The sequence below is a fragment of the Periplaneta americana genome, chromosome 6 (assembly GCF_040183065.1).
Source record: "Periplaneta americana isolate PAMFEO1 chromosome 6, P.americana_PAMFEO1_priV1, whole genome shotgun sequence".
NCBI classification, from domain to species: Eukaryota; Metazoa; Arthropoda; class Insecta; order Blattodea; family Blattidae; genus Periplaneta; species Periplaneta americana.
In genome coordinates this window covers 151245044-151265799 of record NC_091122.1, presented here as the reverse complement: position 1 = coordinate 151265799, position 20756 = coordinate 151245044, and the positions used below count along the sequence as shown (strand labels likewise).

Sequence of the window (20756 nt, the reverse complement as noted above, 5' to 3'; positions counted from 1 at the left end):
TTTCTGACATTCCTTGAGTCAATTACACCTCTTTTCTTCTCAATAGTGTCTGGGGAGATCAAATTGTTATCCAGAGGTAGCTGAATTACTATAGTGAAAATGGCAAAAATAATTCAGTCCAACAATACTGTAGAAGGCTGGCACAATAAGTTCCAGGAAACAGTTTCTACGTGCACTACAATCTTCACTCTAAAAATTTATAGATAAGCTCAAACCAGAACAACATGACAATGAACAAGGTATTACAAGGCTCCTTGGAGGACAGAGGGATGTGAGACCAGTCCTGAACAAGAAGTATATTAACAAGTATATTAACAACCAGGAGCGACAAAGATATGAAAAGTATAAAGATGGCGGACAGATGGATATTTACCTAAAAGCTGGTTCATAATAAACCGAGAACGGTAACGGCAACGAGAACGAGAACGGAAATATTGTCAAAATAAAATGTATTTAAATGTGAGCATTCACGTTTAACTTTCACATTCCCGTTCCCGGGCTCCGGCAAGCTTCTCGTTAATTGTGAATACTCACATTTAAATACAATTAATTTAACAATATTTCCGTTCTCTTTTTCTCATACCTTCTACACAATTGATGAATTGTTTATGCTTGTGAATTGAATTATTCTACTTAAATGACATGTACAATTTTATATAGCTCAACTAAAATATGTTTTTATATTGACTTAATCTGTTTACTATGCATTCTATATTTTTGTTTAGCATTGAATGGTAGTCTGTATTGAATGGTAGTCTGTATAGCTCAATTGATTAATTGTATATGCTGTAAATTGTATAGTAGTCTTTATATCTCAACTGATGAATTGTTTAAGCTTATAAATTGAATTAATCTACTTGATATTAATTGCACAAATTTTTATAGCTTAATGAAAGTATGCAACTTTGTATTGTATATATTTGTATAGTTTTGGCCGATGAATTGTATATGCTTTAAATTGAATAGTAATCTATATAGCTCTATTGATAAATTGTTTGTGTTTGTAATTTGAAGTAATTTGCATGATATGTGTTATCAATTTTTGTATATCACAACTGGTTGAATTGTTTATGCCTTAAATTTAATGATCTTGTTTTGTATTATACATATAGCTCAACTGATGAATGATCGTTTGCGTTTGTAAATTTAATAAGCTGATTGGCTATGTATTGTATACTTTTAGTAGAGCCATCGATGTAGCTCAGTCGGCAGACTCGCTGGGCTGCTGATACGGAGCTGCGTTCAGGCTTGGGTTGGATCCGCCTTTGGTCTTTGGTTTCTTCCGAGGTTTTCCACAGCCGTGGGACTGAAGCCGGATGGTCTATGGCGAGTCCTTGATATCAACCCCTTTGATTTGATTACCTGGTTGGGCTTTTCCGAGGTTTTCCTCAACCAAAAGGCAAATGCCGGGTAATATTTTGGCGAATCCTCGGACCTCACCTCATCTCACTACATCTCTCCAAAATATTGTAAAAAAAATTGCACAAAATTGTAAAAAGTGTAGGAAATTACTAAATTGTAAAACTATAAACATTTGTAAAAATTGTAATTGTAATATTGTAAAATTTTGACTTGTTCAACATCTTAAAGCTTCATTGCTCATATAAGATTTATGGAATAAAATAAATGAATGAATGAATTAATGTTGTTTCCGCTTCCGGTTTATTGTGAACCAACCTTAAAAGATGTAGCGTACACGCTGAAATTCAAGAGAACTTCGAAAAAAATTGATAGTGAAGACGAACAAGAATAACTTGTGCTTATGCTACGTAAGTACTACGTATTCAAACGACGAAAATAAAATGCAGTAAAGAAATTGTGTCTTCTTTCATTCTGACCAAAAATTAGTTACCGATTTCAGTGACCGAAAAATCGTGACCCAAATTTACTGAGTGACATAAAAATTCTGACTAATATCCAGTGACCTAAAGACAACTTTGAGCGGAAAAAACGTGACTCAAATATAAGAGACCAATGTATCTGTGAACCATACATACATCTACCGAAAAACATTGACCAAAGTCGCTGCAAATCAATCGATTAATGAATTCGAGGCTCTTTTGGTTTGGCTGTATTGAGAATGTCAACGCAAGTATGACTAAATTTCCGACAATTAACCCCTTACCGCATTCTGGGACAGATATGGCACATACCGGTTTTATATTCATATAATTTATAATATAAGCATATAATATTTCAAACTGCATACTGGGACAGATATGACATACGGTCAAGAATTGGATTTGACCGTATGTGACATCAGTTGAGAAAGAAAGAACTACTTAAGTTATATGAATATTAAACCGATGCGTGCAAGACTGTCCCATGCGGTAAGGGGTTAATTCTAAGCTATTCCGTGCCTTGTGAATTTGCGATTTCTTTAGTAAATTATTTCACGATGCTGTATCAACATCTCAGGTTATTTAGCGTCTGAGTGAAATGAAGGTGATAATGCCGGTGAAATGAGTCCGGGGTCCAGAACCGATAGTTACCCAGTATTTTCTCATATTGGGTTGAGGGAAAACCCCAGAAAAAACCTCAACCAGGTAACTTGCCCCTACCGGAATTCGAACCCGGGCGACCTGGTTTCGCGGTCAGACGCGGTAACCGCTACTCCATAGGTGTGGACGTGAGTTTGTCAAGAAAATAATCTTTTACATTAATTTCCCACCGCCACAAGTTTCAACTAAAGTCGCAAAATATTTTACAGTAGTTCAAGTTTCAACTTGTACGTATGAGCACATGTAACAGTAATATCTCCTCGGTATAATTAACATCCGTGGCCAGTACTCATTAAGCGTATTATATGACCCACAATGCAAAAGGCATTGGAATATTTTATGAGTTGCATTTGTTTTCTGGCCGCTACAACATCCAAAGCTACAGAAATGTAAGCGAGAATAAAGTCACGGAAGGAAAGGAATATTCGAAATGCTTGGAATGCTCCTCTTCATTGTGCTGGCCTACATTCAAGCTGTGAGTATCTACCTTAAAATATGCGCAACAAACAAACATCTAAACTAATTTACAATTTATTCTAATAAGACATGTTCAACGCGGGCATATCTAGCCTTTAAATAGGTACAACAGTGACGTAGAATCTCAGAATCGCACGCAGGCACACGCTTAAAAGATAGTACGAGCATTTTACGTCACAGTTGCGCCTCGTTTAAAGGCTAGAAATGTCCGCGCTGAACATGCATGTTCTAATAGGTAGTAATGTTCTTTAGGGGTCCGGCGCTATTGCTTCGATCAGGCATGTCAGAAATCAGACACTGAAAGTGCAGTGTATGTGCGCGGAAAGCCGGTCTGTGCAGATTGCGTCATTCACGTGTTGCTCTTACCAGTTCTTAGCAGGAGGGATGTACAGGGACATCATTTTATTTTTACTAACATTTTTAATATTAACCTGTCTATACCTTTATAGAACCGGAAACACCGCTTGCTCCCCCCTCCAAGACTGGAGTTCGATGATACTGGCGTAAAACACAAATCACTCTACTAGGTATAGGAAGGAAGAAACGTAGTTCATCCATTTACGTAAACTAGGAAATATCGCGATTTTGAGTTTGATAATTTTCATTAGGTTTTTCTTTAATCAAAGTACAGTACTGTATCAAGAATAAGTGTTTTTACTCACGAAGTGAGTTATCCATGCGAACGTATTCATTATGCGGTGTATATTATATTGTCTACAGCACATTAGCGTACAATATAGGGAAAGAAGTTAAATTGAAAAATAATCATAATATGAATATTTAAACACAATTTTTAAAATGGTGGCCGTTCATTTCGATACAGGCTTCAGTTCTTTTGTGCATATTATCGCACTATAGACTATTGCATCTAATTCCAATTGCCAGTTTCGTCCTTCGTACTAGTAACTCATGTTGAAATAATTCTGTACCTACTCTACGTACTGTAAATTCAATCTTCACTTCTGCCCGACCCGAAAATATAAAATTACTCAGACATGCTATCTACTGTCCGTCCAAGTGGTTATGCCGCATGATTGTAGAAAGGGAGGAAATCACGTTACAGTTAATTACTTAACGAGGCCCTTTTATTTAAGTTAAATTAAACAGCTGTATAATATTACGTAAACTTCCAATTCCTAAGAGAAATTAATGTTTTCAGAAAAGAGCTAAGACAGCCCACCTATTACAGAGGGGCGAGCAGAAGCAGGTGGGGGAAATCGGGATGCGACGTAGGCAAACGGACAGTACCTGTGCGAAAATATGATTCAATATTGAAAGCTCTTTCGTCACTGGAAAACGCGAACATATTTCTGGAACGTACTATACTCAGTAACTCAGTACTGCTTACTATCTGCGGTCTTGGTTCTGTGTGGAGTTGGAACTTCCTTAGTAGAAGGGGTGGGAGTGAAGTACATTCAAAAACTCAGGTACAATAAAAATTGAAGTAAAAATAAAATGATGTCCCTGTACAAGAATCTATTCTGCGCTTCTAGTGTTCAATTAAATTGACATTTGCACATTATAAACACACTTAGCAGGAGGACAAAAACACAATTATTGTCAGTGTCTATATTTGACAATAATTGTAACACAGGAAACAATAGACTTACTCAGTTACAATTCACAATGCAGTCGTTTGTAAAGAATCATTTATTTACATGATTTGTATACAGTATTTGAAGAAAATATAAATATTGCAGTAATTTCGAAACAACAAAAAACGAACACAATATTTCATTTTACGTAGTAGGTACTGATTATTTCAAAGTAATACTCTTTCATTGTTCCTCAAGCATTATTGGGACCATTGGTGCACAAATGTTAAAGAAAATATTTTACTCCCAATTACATGCAATAGGACATTGTGAGACTTTTACACTGGAATCATTTTCTTGCTTATATTAATATAAATTCACATTATTATTAATAAATTGGATAAATTAAGCATGAATTTAAAATTATATATAGTTTATTTGGAAAACGTTGAGAGCAAGTATCAGCAAGTTGGAGCGTTACTGAATTGAGTTAAAAGAGTACTTCACAAGCTGTGAAGCGAGGACATTTTCTTTATGTCAGATTTAAAGATTTATTAACGTAAGTTTATTAAGATAAGATAGTAACGTGAGATGGAAAATTCGCCATTATGTATTATTTTTCCAGAAAATTTTTCCGCCTTACAAATAGTCGCTTACTTCGCTCCCTTACAACCTCAAGAGCCTCACATGTATTCTTCACTCAATATTCTCATCACTTATCAGCTTATCAAATAAAAGTTGTAAGTCGTCTAACCATTGATGGCTGTGTTAATACAGACTCCAAAACAACATCATTGTCATGTTTGTCTTGCCGTGAGAGTACTAATTAAGAAATAAGAGCTGGCGAATATCATATTTGAGAACTTTACCAATCTGATTTAAATTCTCACATCAGTATTAGGTCCAGATGAGATGATAAAAGCCTTTCATTTTAAAATAATTACTGTTGGCTGAGGAAAACATCATAACAGTTACGTTATATGATTCGTGATTCCTCTTCTTCGTTATATCTGTGGACTCCTCACTTTACTTTTCATAACGCATTCACAATAACAGCTCAATGAGCACGCCCGTACTGATCTGTGTTACTGAAACCAAAGATGTTCTGCTACTGCAGGTAATGTACAGCCCTGTCGCGTTCCCCTCCAAGCCGATTCACTCCCTCCAGGTAGGGGAATAGGAACTGCACATCGCACAGAGACAACTCCACAATGTGCGCGACTGCACAAAGTGCAGGGTTTTGACATGCCTGGCTTAGAGAATAGCGCGTGCGTTTCCTACCTAAGTTTTCCTACCCAAGTGGTCCATGGTTCAAATCCCGGCGTGGTCGAAGATTTATCCCCATTCGACGGGAGTTGATGTTTGCCCCATACCTTTGACTTGTTGTGTTACGTCTCTGCGGCGATCTGCATCGCACTGACCACAAGATCAGGGAGTTTGGAATAACTACTGGCTGTTCATTTCAAAGTGTGTCATGACGTCACTGTTGTTGGGTCACCGATTTGAAGCGAGTTTCAGCTTATATATTAGAGAAGTTGCCTATTATTTAAGGCGTTCTTCAATCTGAACTTGAGAACGTGTACGGTATAACTTGAACGTCGTAGCAACAGATGGCGGTCTGTACGGTCTGTGTGCTACCATAACCTCTTTCGAACTGTGTTTTGCGCCGGCAAGTCGTACGCAGGGTATTTGTTATCATCGGTTGCGTACGGTAACATTCCACAACACAAATCAAATGCTCCGTGTTCATGTTGACCGTCGACGTTAATGTCAACAAATACGTAAGTAATCGTCTTAAACCTCTCCCCATATCCCGACAGTACGTATTTCCAAACAGTTCACATTCCTGCCACTACCGGCGTTACCGTACGTATCGGTACGTACTCTTCAGAATGAACGCCATACTTGCTAGGCAACTTCTCTGCCTCTTAGGTTATACACCTCTGCGGAAGTGTAGGAAGATTGAATTCTCTAGGCTCGTCGGCTAGCCACATGACGGCATACAGCGAGCCACTATTTAATTACGAATAAATACAGGTACGATGTAAAATTTTAATTGACGACATTATAGTAGAGCAAGTAAGAGATTTTAAATACCTGGGCTGTGAAATTGGAAACACAAGAGAATTAGATCAACAAAGAAAATTACAAAATTTTAATCAAATATGTGAAACGATTAAAAGAACCCTATTAAACAAAACAAGAAAAGAAACCATTTTGAAATGTTATAAAGTCTTAGCAGTCCCATCTCTCTTGTATGGCTCAGAATGCTGGACCCTAACAGAAAACAAAAAACACGAAATAGTAGTATCAGAAATGAGATTTTTGAGATCGGTAGCCGGATACAGAAGAACAGATAGACAATATAATGAAACGATAAGAGACGAACTGAACATATTCAACTGAAACAATAAAATAAAAGAATACCAAGAAAAATTTATGAACACGTACAAAGAATGCCAGAATACCGTATTCCTAAAAATATTCTAGAGTACAAACCCTAAGGCAAGAGAGACAGAGGAAAGCCTACGAAGAGATGGAGAGATCAATTTCTTTGAGAGGACGGAACAGGACGAAAGGCCTAGTCCCTCTGGATGATGATGATTATGATGATGATGATGATGATGATGATGATGAATAAATAAGATTAAGAATTCTAAGAAGATTCCGAAATTCCTTTTCGTCCCGCAATGTGAGAGTTTTGTGCTAGTCTAAAAAAAGAACAAAACATGTAGATAGGAAACTAAAGCATTTTGGATTTGGATACAGAGTATTAGTAATGGGCGACATATGTCATCTGGCTACTTACGGGTAGTTTCAAGGGGTAAAGAATCAGGGGATTGGGTGGAGGAGACAGTAGCATAGGCCTATATAATCGTGCAAGTCTGAACAGAAAGTGTAGTACAGGGACATCATTTTATTTTTACTTCAATTTTTATTGTACCTGAGTTTTTGAATGTACTTCACTCCCACCCCTTCAACCGTCTTCCACACAGATCCAAGACGCATATACAGTCATAGTAGCCACAGTACGTTCCAAAAATATGTTCGCATTTTCCAGTGACGAAAGAGCTTTCAATATTGAATCATTTTCGCACAGGTACTGTCGTCCATTTGCCTACGTCGTACCCCGGTTTCCCCAACCAGCTTTTATTCGCCAGCTAGTGGCTGGGCTGTCGTAGCTCTTTTCTGAGAACATTAATTTCTGTTCGGAATTGGACGTCTACGTAATATTATACAACTGTTTAAAATAACTTAAATAAAAGGGCCTCGTTAAGTAATTAACTGTCACGTGATTTCCCTCCTTTCTACGACCCTACGACATAACCACTTGGACGGACAGTAGATAGTATGTCTGAGTAATTCTATCTTTTCGGCCAGAAGTGAAGATTGAATTTACAGTACGTAAAGTACTCTTTTATAGAGTAGGTACAGAATTATTTCAACATGAGTTACTAGTACGAAGAACTGGTAATTGGAATTAAGTACAATATGCTATAGTCCGATAATATGCACATTAGAACTGAAGCCTGTATCAAAATGTGTTTAATATCCATATTATGATTATTTTTCAATTTAACTTCATTCTCTATATTGTACGCTAATGTGTTGTAGACAGTATAATATACACTGCATAATGAATACGTCCACATGGACAGCTCAGTTCGTGAGTAAAAACACTCATTGTTAATACTGTACTGTATTTTGATTAAACAAAAACCTAATGAAAATGATTAAACTCAAAAGCGCAATATTTCCTAGTTTACATAAATGGATGAACTACTTTTCTTCCCTCCTATACCTAGTAAAGTGATTTGTTTGTATATTACGTCAGTATCATCGAACTCCAGTCGTGGAAGGGGATAGCAAACGGCGTTGATCCAGAGGTATAGCCAAGTCAATATTAAAAATGTTAGTAAAAATAAAATGATGTCCCTGTATTTACACATACACAATGGCACACTTCAATAGACGTCAGGAATGTGAATATACGAGGTGAACCATAAGTAATGTCATTAATTTCAGGGGTTATTCTTTGAGATATTTAAAAAAATGTTTAATACAAATTTGCTCGTTTTTGCTTCCTTTTCGAGATAAAAATTGTTTTATATGAAATATTTCATAACGTGTTTTGGGAAAGCCCTTGATTGAATTCCCAATATGGTGAGTTAGTTTAAGAGAGTAATGTATTATGATAATAAATTATTGAAATAATTTTATTTTTGTCCTTTAAATGTGCAGAAATTTGATCCGAACAAATGTAACATTTCGTTCTGAAAAGGAATTGTAAAATGCTACATTTGTTCGGATCAAACGACGTTTTATGAAGTCGTTGTAATCGTAAAGCAGAGGATCTATTAAATGAGAAACCCATCAGGATAATATGACAGGAGTTAAAATCTATATAAAATACATATTTAGTTAAATTCGACAGCCATTTTGAATGTCCGAATGGCTGAGTAGAAAGAAGGAACTCACTTCCTATTGCTTCCAAATATTTGAAAGAAGCTGTAGGAATATTGCAACTGAAAAATATACTGTACAAGTTCTGACTAATAAACGTGAGCAATTTCTGTATTAAATGGATAGTAAAATCATTATTAACAGCTCAAACTAATTTACAATATTGAACAAATCGATATTTTACCAGATAACACATAACACATCTATGTAGACCATTTTTTTTCAACGTACAATATGTGTAAAAAAAATAAAATGGTTTTATTTTATATCATATTTGAATTCCTCTCTTTTTTCGGAAAGGGCATCAGTCAATTGACATAAATTTTAGGAAAACAACAAAAACAATATTAAGACAATAATTTAATTTTCTTTATGTTTCTTGATAATTTACGTGATATTTATTTATTTACTTATTTACTTACTTACTAATTTATTTATTTACTTATTTATTTATTTACTTATTTATTTATTTACTTATTTATTTATTTACTTATTTATTTATTTACTTATTTATTTATTTACTTATTTATTCATTCATTTATTTACTTATTTATTTACTTATTTATTTATTTATTTATTTATTTATTTATTTATTTATTTATTTATTTATTTATTTATTTATTTATTTATTTATTTATTTATTTATTTATTTATTTATTTATTTATTTATTTATTTATTTATTTATTTATTTATTTATTTATGAGTTTTCTAAATTTTCAAATCATATGAATTAGTGGCGGATGTCCTTTCACAGCAAATGCATTTATTTATTTATTTATTTATTTATTTATTTATTTATTTATTTATTTATTTTTTATTTTTTTTTTATGTATGTATGTATGTATGTATGTATGTATGTATTTATTTACACTGCAAGTGGGCAAGCACCCGGTGGCAGTGGTATATACAATATTAACAATACACAGTTAAAATGATAAGCAATACACAATAAAATTTACAATACATAATAAAATTTACAACACATATACAATTTTATACACAATACAAAAATAATACACAATACAATTTAACACAATAATAATAAAACATAAAATAAAACACCTAATTTTACAACACAACCTACATGATTATGTATAGGTCCTACATAATTTTCAATAGTCTTTCACTTTACTCTCATCTCATTCCCTGTAGTGGCACTATGACGCATTTCACTGACACTTTAGCACACATTTCACTGACACTCTGTAACACATTTCACTGACACTATAGAACACATTTCATTGATGCTATAAATTATCACTGATCGGAACTGTTCACTGCACTGTAAAACCATAACTTCACTGACTCACCTCGCTTCACTGATACAACAGTTCAAATAAGTCAAATAATTGCATTCTTATGCATACTGTACTTATAAACAGAACTACATTTAAACTAAACATTTCTAGTCTAAGGCCCTCTTACACGCTATTTTTAAATAATTTACAATTCAAACCAAGGAAGTAAACTCGTCAGGCTAGATAAATACATGCCACCTTAAAAAATTAAATGTTGAATGTCACCTTAATTTTAATTTTCACTTTATACACAACTCTTTAAATTATTCTTGAATCTCCTTAAGGAAGGACAGCCCTCAAAGACCGCTGCAGGTAGGTCATTCCAATCATTTATAGTTCTATTTAAAAATGAGAATTTACCTACATCCGTTTTCTGTTTCCTACATTTGATTTTAAAATCATGATCGTTCCTACCATAGTACGTTGGCTTTTCTAACCGAGCCGTTATGTCTACCCATGCTTTCTGACCTAGATGTGCTCTATACAATGATGTTATTCTAGTTTTCCTACGTCTGTTTTCCAAAGTTTCCCATTTAAGTTCTTTTATCGTATCGTTCCCATCTTCTCTTTTACCTTTAACAAATTTAGCTGCCCTATACTGGATTCTTTCTAAGGAATTTATCTGATATATTCTATAGGGATCCCAACATGTAGTTCCGTATTCCATTAACGGTCGCACTAATGTTAGATATGCTATTTCCCTCGATTTGGGGCTAGCCTTTCTCAAGATTCTCATAATAAAGTGAAGTGCCCTCCATGCTTTGCCTGTAACATTATCAACATGCTCTCCCCAAGAAAGTTTGGAGTTTAAATACACTCCTAGGTATTTACAACATTGTTCTTGCGGAATTACAACACCACTGAATTCGTAATTAAGAGTAGTTTCCTCTCGGGTTTTACAAAATGTTATAGATTTACTTTTAGAACCATTTATTTTCATCCTATGCTTTAACGCCCAGTTGTAAATTTTATTCAAGTCTGTTTGAATAGCATCTACATCTGAATTATTTCTAATCTTTCTATAGATAATGCAGTCGTCTGCAAATAGCCTCACATTTGATGTAATATCCTGGCATAGGTCATTTACGTATATTATAAAGAGTAATGGACCCAGAACGCTGCCCTGTGGCACCCCTGAACTTATATTTCCAATTTCCGATATTTCATGACCTACTCTAACTCTCTGGGTTCTACCTTTTAAGAATTCTTGGATCCATAGCACCACTCTTTTATCTATTCCTAGCCTACTTAACTTATCTATTAATATGTCATGTGGCACCAAATCAAATGCTTTCGAAAAGTCAATCACAACTGCATCGATTCTTCCGCCTCTATCTACCTCTTCAGCTAGATCCTGAACCAGCGACGTAATTTGACTATCACATGAGAAGCCTTCCCTAAAACCATGCTGGCGGTTGTAAAACCAGTCTTTCGCATTTAGAACATGACGAATATAATCCGATATCAAATGCTCCATGACTTTACATACGACAGATGTAAGGCTAATCGGTCTGTAGTTTCCGACATCTATGAGTTTTCTAAATTTTCAATTGATATAAATTAGTGACTGATGTCCTTTCAAAGCAAATACTTTAATTTTTATTTACTTATTTATTTATTTATTTATATTTATTTATTTATCTATTTATTTATTATGAGTTTTCTAAATTTTCAAAGGCTATAAATTAGTGACCGATGTCCTTTCAAAGCAAATACATTCATTTTTATTTATTTATTTATTTATTTATTTATTTATTTATTTATTTATTTATTTATTTATTTATTTACTTATTTATTTATTTAATCTATTATTATGAGTTTTCTAAATTTTCAAAGGATATAAATTAGTGACCGATGTCCTTTGAAAGCAAATACATTAATTTTTATTTATTTATTTATTTATTTATTTATGAGTTTTCTAAGTTTTCAAATGATATAAATTAGTAACTGATGTCCTTTCAAACCAAATACAATAATTTTTTATTTATTTAGTTTACTTGGGTATTTTACGACGCCGTATCAACTACGAGGTTATTTAGGGTCGATGGGATTGGCGATAGCGAAATGATATTTGGCGAGATGAGACCGAGAATTCGCTATAGATTACCTGACATTTGCCTTATGGTTGGGGAAAATCTCGGAAAAAAACCAAACCAGGTAATCAGCCCAAGAGGGAATCGAACCCGCGCCCGAATGCAACTCCGGATCGGCAGGCATACATTAATTTATTATACTAATCAACGTTTGATTATAATTAGCCTATTCCACAATTTGGTTGCCAAATTTACATTTATATGCATTTTCCACGTGTTTCGCCGTAGTACTTTGAGTATACTGATGTTGGCGCTTTTGTAATACGGTCATTGGCGCTTATGCGATCTTTCCTCCCACAAATTGGCGCTTTTGATCGACAACCTCCATTCTGACATGCTTCATCTAGACACCTAAGCCAGTAGGTTTTCAAAGTTGCAAGAAGTAATTCTCTTTGACCTTTTCAACAACAGGTAACGATAAACACATTTCTGAACAGCACTGTTCGATCATACGATATAGGCCTGCGCATACACAGTTTGCCATGATATTGTGTTTACTTTAAAATTAATAAATTAGCGAGTTACTCATCGTGGATGTGCATCGAGCGCGAACCTACGCAAGTGAACTAGAACAACATAATTCCATAATGAACAGAATCATCATGTAGGTCAAGTCAGTGGTATTCAATAGCCTGATTCAGTACAAAAATTTGTTACAAAATACTTTAAGTGACAAAAATATGACAAGGGATCATCAAATCACAGTCTACTATATACAGTCACGAAGCTTGAGTTTTGAGGGTGCTGGAAACAATAGACTGTGACGGTACTATTTTGCATTGCCTGTAATGAGGCGATATTAGCGACCCTAGTGGTGAGCAACTACCTAATGTTTGCATATTTACTACGTATTGAGCTTCGCGACTGTATATACTAGACTGTGATCAAACCCTATAATTATGTGAAAAACAAGTATTTTCATTTGACATTTTTTCGTGTAAATACATATTTTAAATAATTTCGCTACACATAAATAGCGTTCTTTGTTATTTCATAGGCATATATATATGATGTCCCTGTATACTTGCATTTTTATTGTACCTGCATTTCTGAATGTACTTCACTCTCACCCCTTCACTAATGTCCTTGCTCCCGTCAGACACAAACTTACGGCCGCTGTTGCATTCGAAGTCTTCAAGCAGTGAAGTAAACACTGTAGTGTATAGTGTGTTTCATGAATATGGTTGCGTTTTTTATAGAAGAAAGAACCTATATTAATAATATCGTACTAAAAAAATTATATTCAAGAAACAATAAATTCAATTTCAGAGAATATGCTTCAAAATGTTTTTAATAATATGCGTACTGAATTGAAGCCTGCATTGTAATGAACGGCAATCATTTTCAGCAACTTGTTTAAAAATTCAGATTAGCTTTTTTTGAATTGAGGTGGCTAGAAGCAAAGGAATGCTAGTGACATGTGTAATAACCAAAGCTCGGAACTTGGGGACTTGTGTCTTTGCACGTGACTAAGCGACCGGACTTCAATGTCAACAAACTCCCGCTTCCAGCACGGAGGTACTGCAGGTCTGCTACAAAAGTGGTTTCTGGCTGCAACAACATATTGATAACATTATGGTAGGTTGAAACACGTAATTTCATAGCATATATATAATAAAAATAAACATGAGAAATATATCAAATTTACTGTTCTGCTGTGTACATTTTATTACAGTGTATGACTATCTACATTCGAAGATTTTTCGGTAGCAGACTTAAAATACTGAATGTTTTCACTGTTACTGTTTTCTGTTCGATTTTCAGCAGTTGCTAGCTGATCTCGTATCTGAGAAAGATAAGTATATCCTACATTTTTCTCGAAAATAGTTTTCAATTAGTGTGTCACTACTAGGGCAAGCCCTCTACGTCTCGATCCATGGCTATGGACAGACTTTTCTACAATTTGAGGGACTGCAATGCCTTTCAATGAATTTCGTTTCCAGCCTCTAGTTTGTGTGTGGCACAACTTACAAAATATAAACTCTCCATTCGAAAAAAAAATAATGTATCTCCTCCGAATTCTCCACGAAATTCTGTATCTTAAATTTAAAACAAAATGTATTTCCAAACTTCTATAATACCCATTCGAAATAACACGTATTTTCTATTTCCTCAAACAGACCGTTTACTTTTAATTCTCTGAATGTCATTGGCTTCGACATAACAGTTTCTTCGTCAGTCTTCCTGTCATTAGTTGCGGCCACTTTCTTAGTACACACGACTGTCCCTGAGCACTTGCAGCGTGAGCTGTGTGGACGCTGTACCTGTAACCTTACTCATGCACACGACACAAGTCCCCTAGTTCCGAGCTTTGGTAATAACATGAGTTAAGTGCATCCAGTGTAAGCAAAAGTATCTAAAATTTTAGTGGCAAAGGGATATTTTAATCGCATCACACATTAAAATTTAAATAAAAAATTTCACCGATTTTACGAAAGCTTAAATATTTAAACCCCATTTTCTCAAAAGTAACTTAAGTGCACTTACAGCCCTTTACTTATGACCCCCTCAATTTAAATGCACTCTCTATATTGTATGATAACATCAATAATTAATATGCTAAATAAAGTAGACATTACATAACGAACATAGCCGCCTGAAAAGTTGAGTTTTTGAAAAAAAAATGTTACTACTCTACTGTATTTTGATAAATTCCGTAAAAGTGATGATCAAACTGAAAATCGTAATATCGTATTTCCCTACAACATAAATGGATACACTACTTTTCTCTCCTCCTATACCTAGTAAAATGATTTGTTTACATATTGCACTAGTAACATCAAACTCCTGTAATGGAAGGGGGAAACAGTGTTTCCGAGTATAGCCAGGTTAATGTTGAAAATGTTGGTAAAAATAAAGTGATGTCCCTGTATATATATATAAATTTTTTAAATTTAAATTTAAGAAATCATTTCAAATACATCAAGTAAACACAATATGAATGTATTTCGTAATGTAGGCCTATCATCATGTGAGTTATCTGTCTATTGCACCACACTCGTGACCGTGAGCGTGACCTTGCTATTTAATGTGTGGATGCTGTGAATCCCCTGTTACATCATGCGCTACGCAGTGGAATTTTTTCTGTCACTTGCGTTGTCTTAATTAAATGAAACCGTTTCTACGGAAAATCAGTGGTGCTAATTTTGTTCATAAAGAGTTTAAGTAAACGGCATTTGAATATATTTGTTCCGAAAGGGCTTCAATCACTAACTTGCATCATTTTGAAAATTACGAAAATTCATAAAATGTAACTCATTAGCACAACATGTCAGAGACTGTCGGACATTGTCTAGTTTCAAAAATAAATTAAAATTGCACTTTTTGAATTAGATTCCTTTCAGTTATAAGCCCTTTTCTCTGCCATAGTTTTGTAAAAATATAGGCTATATATTTCTTTTTCCTTCCTTTCCCCTTTTTGTTCTCTTTATCAGCCGATGAATTTATTATCATAGCCTTTTTATCGTGAATTTTATTTAATTTTCGTATTTCTTTTCTTTTATATTATTATTTTATTAAATTCCATTTTGATATATTCTGCCTTACATTTTTCCATATTAACCATTTGTACTAAATGAGTTGCTTTCTCTATATTCTAATGTATTTTACTTTTTTTCTATTATGGTATTATTTTCATGTTGTTTAATGTCGATTTTATTATGCTATTATTATTTTTTTTTAATATGTTAGTATTCTGTTCTTTAACTTTTTGTTAAATTTTAACTGTTTGTATGCTTTGTGACCTGGTAGAGTGAAAGAGAAGGCCCTATGGCCTTAACCCTGCCAATATAAATAAAGAATTATTATTATAGTCCTTACTCATTTAATAAGCCTATACTACTATATTTATACAGATTACTGTGCACGTAACTGCGGAATCCCGGCCAAACAAGTCACTCAGCTGAGTGCGCTCCTAGTATAATGGCAGTTGACACTGGACATATACGTCTACATATATGCCTAACTTGGAGTCAGGCCACAAAGGGAAACATTGAAGGAGGAGGGTTCGGTCCGGTGCTGTGGGTTGAATTCGGCGTAGCTCAGTGGTCAGAGCGCTTGTTACGTAAAACGAAGGAACCGGGTTCGATCCCCGGTGCCGGAGCGAATTTTTCTCCTCAAATATTAATTGTCAATATTACAGATATTATTCTGTAGGACAAATTAATAAATCCATAATATTCTCATAGCTGCAGTGTATATATTTGTACAGATTACTGTGCACGTAACCGCGGAATCCCGGCCAAACAAGTCACTCAGCTGAGTGCGCTCCTAGTATAATGGCATTTGACATTGGACATAACGTCAACATATATGCCTAACTTGGAGTCAGGCCACAAAGGGAAACATTGAAGGAGGAGGGTTCGGTCCGGTGCTGTGGGTTGAACTCTTCGTAGCTCAGTGGTCAGAGCGCTTGGTACGTAGAACCAAGGATCCGGGTTCGATCCCCTGCGTCGGAGCGAATTTTTCTCCTCAAATATTATTTGTCAATGTTACAGATATTATTCTGTAGGACAAATTAATAAATCTATAATATTCTATACTACGAGATTTTTTAGAAGAATGTCGTACATTAAGAAGAAGAAAAAATTTCAACTATTATTTTTTTAAATCACTTAATACAGTTTTTTTGTTCTCTTCCTAAAATTTACTTGAAATGACTGATGCCGTTTCCAAAAAAATATTAAATTAATAATAATTTGGGATGGACTTCAATTTCATCTGAAAATTTGTATTTATCTTAAAAATATGTGGTATTGTGAGAAAATTTGTAAAAATATGTAAATTACATTTAATGCTCTCTTCGTAGTCTAATTCGTCAACATTCTGAGTTTTCAGACAGATAAATAGTAAGAAAAAAATATGTAATTACACAAAATTTCGGACTCTAGATGACCACACACACATAGACACTGTCATCATATCACTATCATCATAGTTCTAGAATCATTACCATCATCATGGTAGACATATTTATTAAATCACCGTCATCTTCATCATAGTTACAGTCATTTTATTCATCATCAACGTTACTGAATAGATCCAACAATCTCTTCCGCAACAACTGAAGTGCAACAAATTAAATTTCAATTTACTTTATTTTCAGACATGGTGTGACAAGAGGATAAATGAAAGAGGTAAAGTATTATATAAGAGAGGTTTTTCACACACACTTTTGTTATTCGAAGCAATATAATGGATACGTATAAACAGTGTCGGTGGAAGGACGAGAACGTTTTTTGACGTAAAACGTCAATATTTAACCTACGAGGCGAAAAAAATTGTAACGATTTGACATAAAAGTTTACTCTGACATCACTCACAGTACCACTGAAACTGATGAGAAAAATGAACTTCGTGTCTCCCTCACGTGATAATTATTAGCTTACATCCATTTCCGGTTTTGCTTTTCAAAATTTCTTAATTTCCTTCAACAGAACTGTGAAAAACGGAGCGATATAAGTGACCAATAGCCTTAGCTCACATAATCCTTTTTCACAGCTCTCTTGCAAGGATGCGCGATCGAGTACCTTTCAATTATTTCTCTTGCCACTAACGAAATCTTTTTCAATTAGTTATTTAAATAAAAAGACTTTCAATCGAATACACATAATACCTAGGTAGATACTTCACAGTAACCTCATTTTCGGAGACTTTGTATATGCAAAGAAAATTTGAAGTAGCATAAACAGGAATGTCATAAAATACAAATTGCTTTACTTTACAGATTATGCTGACGCTGAGAAGGCTGTAAATCAAAGGACACAGCAAGCAGAGACTCTAAAATCACTTGACTCGTACGTCGAAGAGAAAAGGCAGTACTTGCCTATAGCATTATACATCCCAGCATCTAAGATACGACCACCAGATCAAAATGTAAAGTCCTGGAAGCCAGATCAAAGTGTTAAATCCTCGAATCAAGATCAGAGTGTACAGTCCTCGAATTCAGATCAAAGTGTAGAGCCTTCGAATTCAGATCACAGTCTAAAGTTCTCGAATCCAGGACAAAGTCTGAAGTCCTCGAATCCAGATCAAAGTGTAAAGCCTTCGAATTCAGATCAAAGTATAAAGTCCTCGAATCCAGATCAAACTGTAAAGCCCTCGAATCCAGATCAAAGTCTAAAGTTCTCGAATCCAGGACAAAGTCTGAAGTTCTCGAATCCAGATCAAAGTGTAGAGCCTTCGAATTCAGATCAAAGTCTAAAGTTCTCGAATTCAGGACAAAGTCTGAAGTCCTCGAATCCAGATCAAAGTGTAAAGCCTTCGAATCCAGATCAAAGTGTAAAGCCTTCGAATCCAGATCAAACTGTAAAGCCCTCGAATCCAGATCAAAGTGTAAAGTCCTCGAATCCAGATCAAAATATAGAGCCCTCGAATCCAGATCGAAGTATACAGTCGTCGAATCCAGATCAAATTGTAGAGTCCTCGAATCTGGATCAAAGCGTACAGTCCTCGAATCTAGATCAGAATGTAAAATCCTCGAATACAGATCGCAGTGTAGAATCTTCGAATCCAGGTCAAAGTGTACAGAACTCGAATTCAGATCAGAGTGTACAGTCCTCGAATCCAGATCAAAGTGCACAGTCCTTGAATCCAGATCAAAGTGTACAGCCCTGGAAGCCAGACAAAAGTGCACAGTCCCAGATCTCAGATAAAAGTGTACAGTCCTCGAATCCAGATCAAAGTGCACAGTCCTTGAATCCAGATCAAAGTGTACAGCCCTGGAAGCCAGACAAAAGTGCACAGTCCCAGATCTCAGATAAAAGTATACAGTCCTCGAATTCAGATCAAAGTATAGAGTTCTCGAATCCAGATCAAAACCTTCAAAGTGTACAGTTCCCGATCCCAGACCAAAGTGCACAGTCCCAGATATCAGGTCAAAATGTACAGTCTTGGATCCTAGATCAAAGTGCACAGTCCTGGAAGCCAGATAAAAGTGCACGGTTCTCGGAAACAGATGAAAGTACACAGCCCTGGAAGCTAGATCAAAGTGCACGGTTCTGGAATCCAGATCAAAGTGCACAGTTGTGGATGCCAGATCAAAATTCACAGTTCTGGAACCCACATCAAAGTGCACAGTATTGGAAGCTAGATCCAAGTGCACAATCGTGGAAAGAAATTAACGATCAGAAATTTTGGAATCAGTATTACACTGGTCCTATTGATCAATTTGGTTCAAAAATATCAAATGTATTAGATACTCCTAAAATGAATGCAAGAACTGCATCTCAAGAAGAAATTAAGGTCCCCTTTCAATACTCATATGAAAATCAATATCCTCAACAAATGTCTAACCAAAAATATGTAGTTCTAATGCCAATTAATGACCAGATATCACCCATTTCCCACGCACAATCCGACTCTTATCCGCCATACAGCTCAGACTTGCAAATATATAGACAAAGTCAATATATGAATCCAGTACATACCTACGAGCAAACAATATCACAACCAGGAGACTTCAGCCTTCCATTTATTCATTTTGTACCCAATAATGTACAACGATATTCAGAAATTAAATAACTAAAACAGATTTTTACAACAAAAGATATTCATCAACACCTGTTGCCGTCGCAAAGCAATTCTAAATACTTACTAAGGAATGAAAATTCTAATACCGATCTTGGTATTTATATATAGCACTTACGATGAATCTTCGGTTATGAGACTATACAGCTGTGAGTTCGAGTCCTGACTTAGGAATTGATGTTTATCTATTGCCAGTGTAAATTCTTTTGTTCTCTTCAGCTGACCAAGGTCGTGCCGAATCCAAGCCATAACAGATTCATAATTTGTGCTACTAATGTCTAGTCGAAAATGTCTGGAAATAGTACTACGTATAAATCCATGGAAGAGGTTTGAAAATTCCACACAGATACTCGCGGTTTTGCCATAGTTTTTTTAATGAATAATACTCCACTCTGTATGATTTTGCTAGTGATTGTTATGTTTTAGAATCTCCTACTGTGATCCTATCTACTGGCATTTTCATTCTTGTATAATATTAATGAAATCTTCAACTTTTGCTAAATAAATCATAGTGTGACCAATGTACTGTATAGTTCGTAAGACCATGGCATACGTTATTTATTTCTATCGAGGACGCTTTCAAATATGGAAGTAATTCAGCATCAGTAGACCTATATTGGTAGATCTTGAAGAACTCATGCACTGAAGAGATTGAAAAAACCACAAAGTTCTCAGCCAGGCGAGCCAGCATACGCAATCAAATCTTAAATCTAGAGGATATGTAGACAGTGGATTGGGGACAATTCTTCGCAGAAATTGGTCAGAGACAATTCGTCATATAATTAAAATTCGTAACCGTACACAACTGGTCACATGTTAATATTGGTCATAAGGGCAATTCGTAATATTGCCCCCAATAT

At 34.9% G+C, this 20756-nt stretch overlaps 1 protein-coding gene across 1 annotated transcript; it reads left to right on the top strand.

Annotated features, from left to right (window-relative positions):
* The first annotated feature begins 2863 nt into the window (after window positions 1–2863).
* Window positions 2864–20344, top strand: LOC138702316 (dentin sialophosphoprotein-like). The gene is made up of 3 exons (XM_069829907.1): window positions 2864–2976; window positions 17474–17504; window positions 18095–20344. The coding sequence occupies exons 1-3, from the start codon at window positions 2932–2934 to the stop codon at window positions 19888–19890; spliced, it is 1872 nt and encodes a 623-aa protein (XP_069686008.1). The 5' UTR covers window positions 2864–2931; the 3' UTR covers window positions 19891–20344.
* The last annotated feature ends 412 nt before the right edge of the window (window positions 20345–20756 follow it).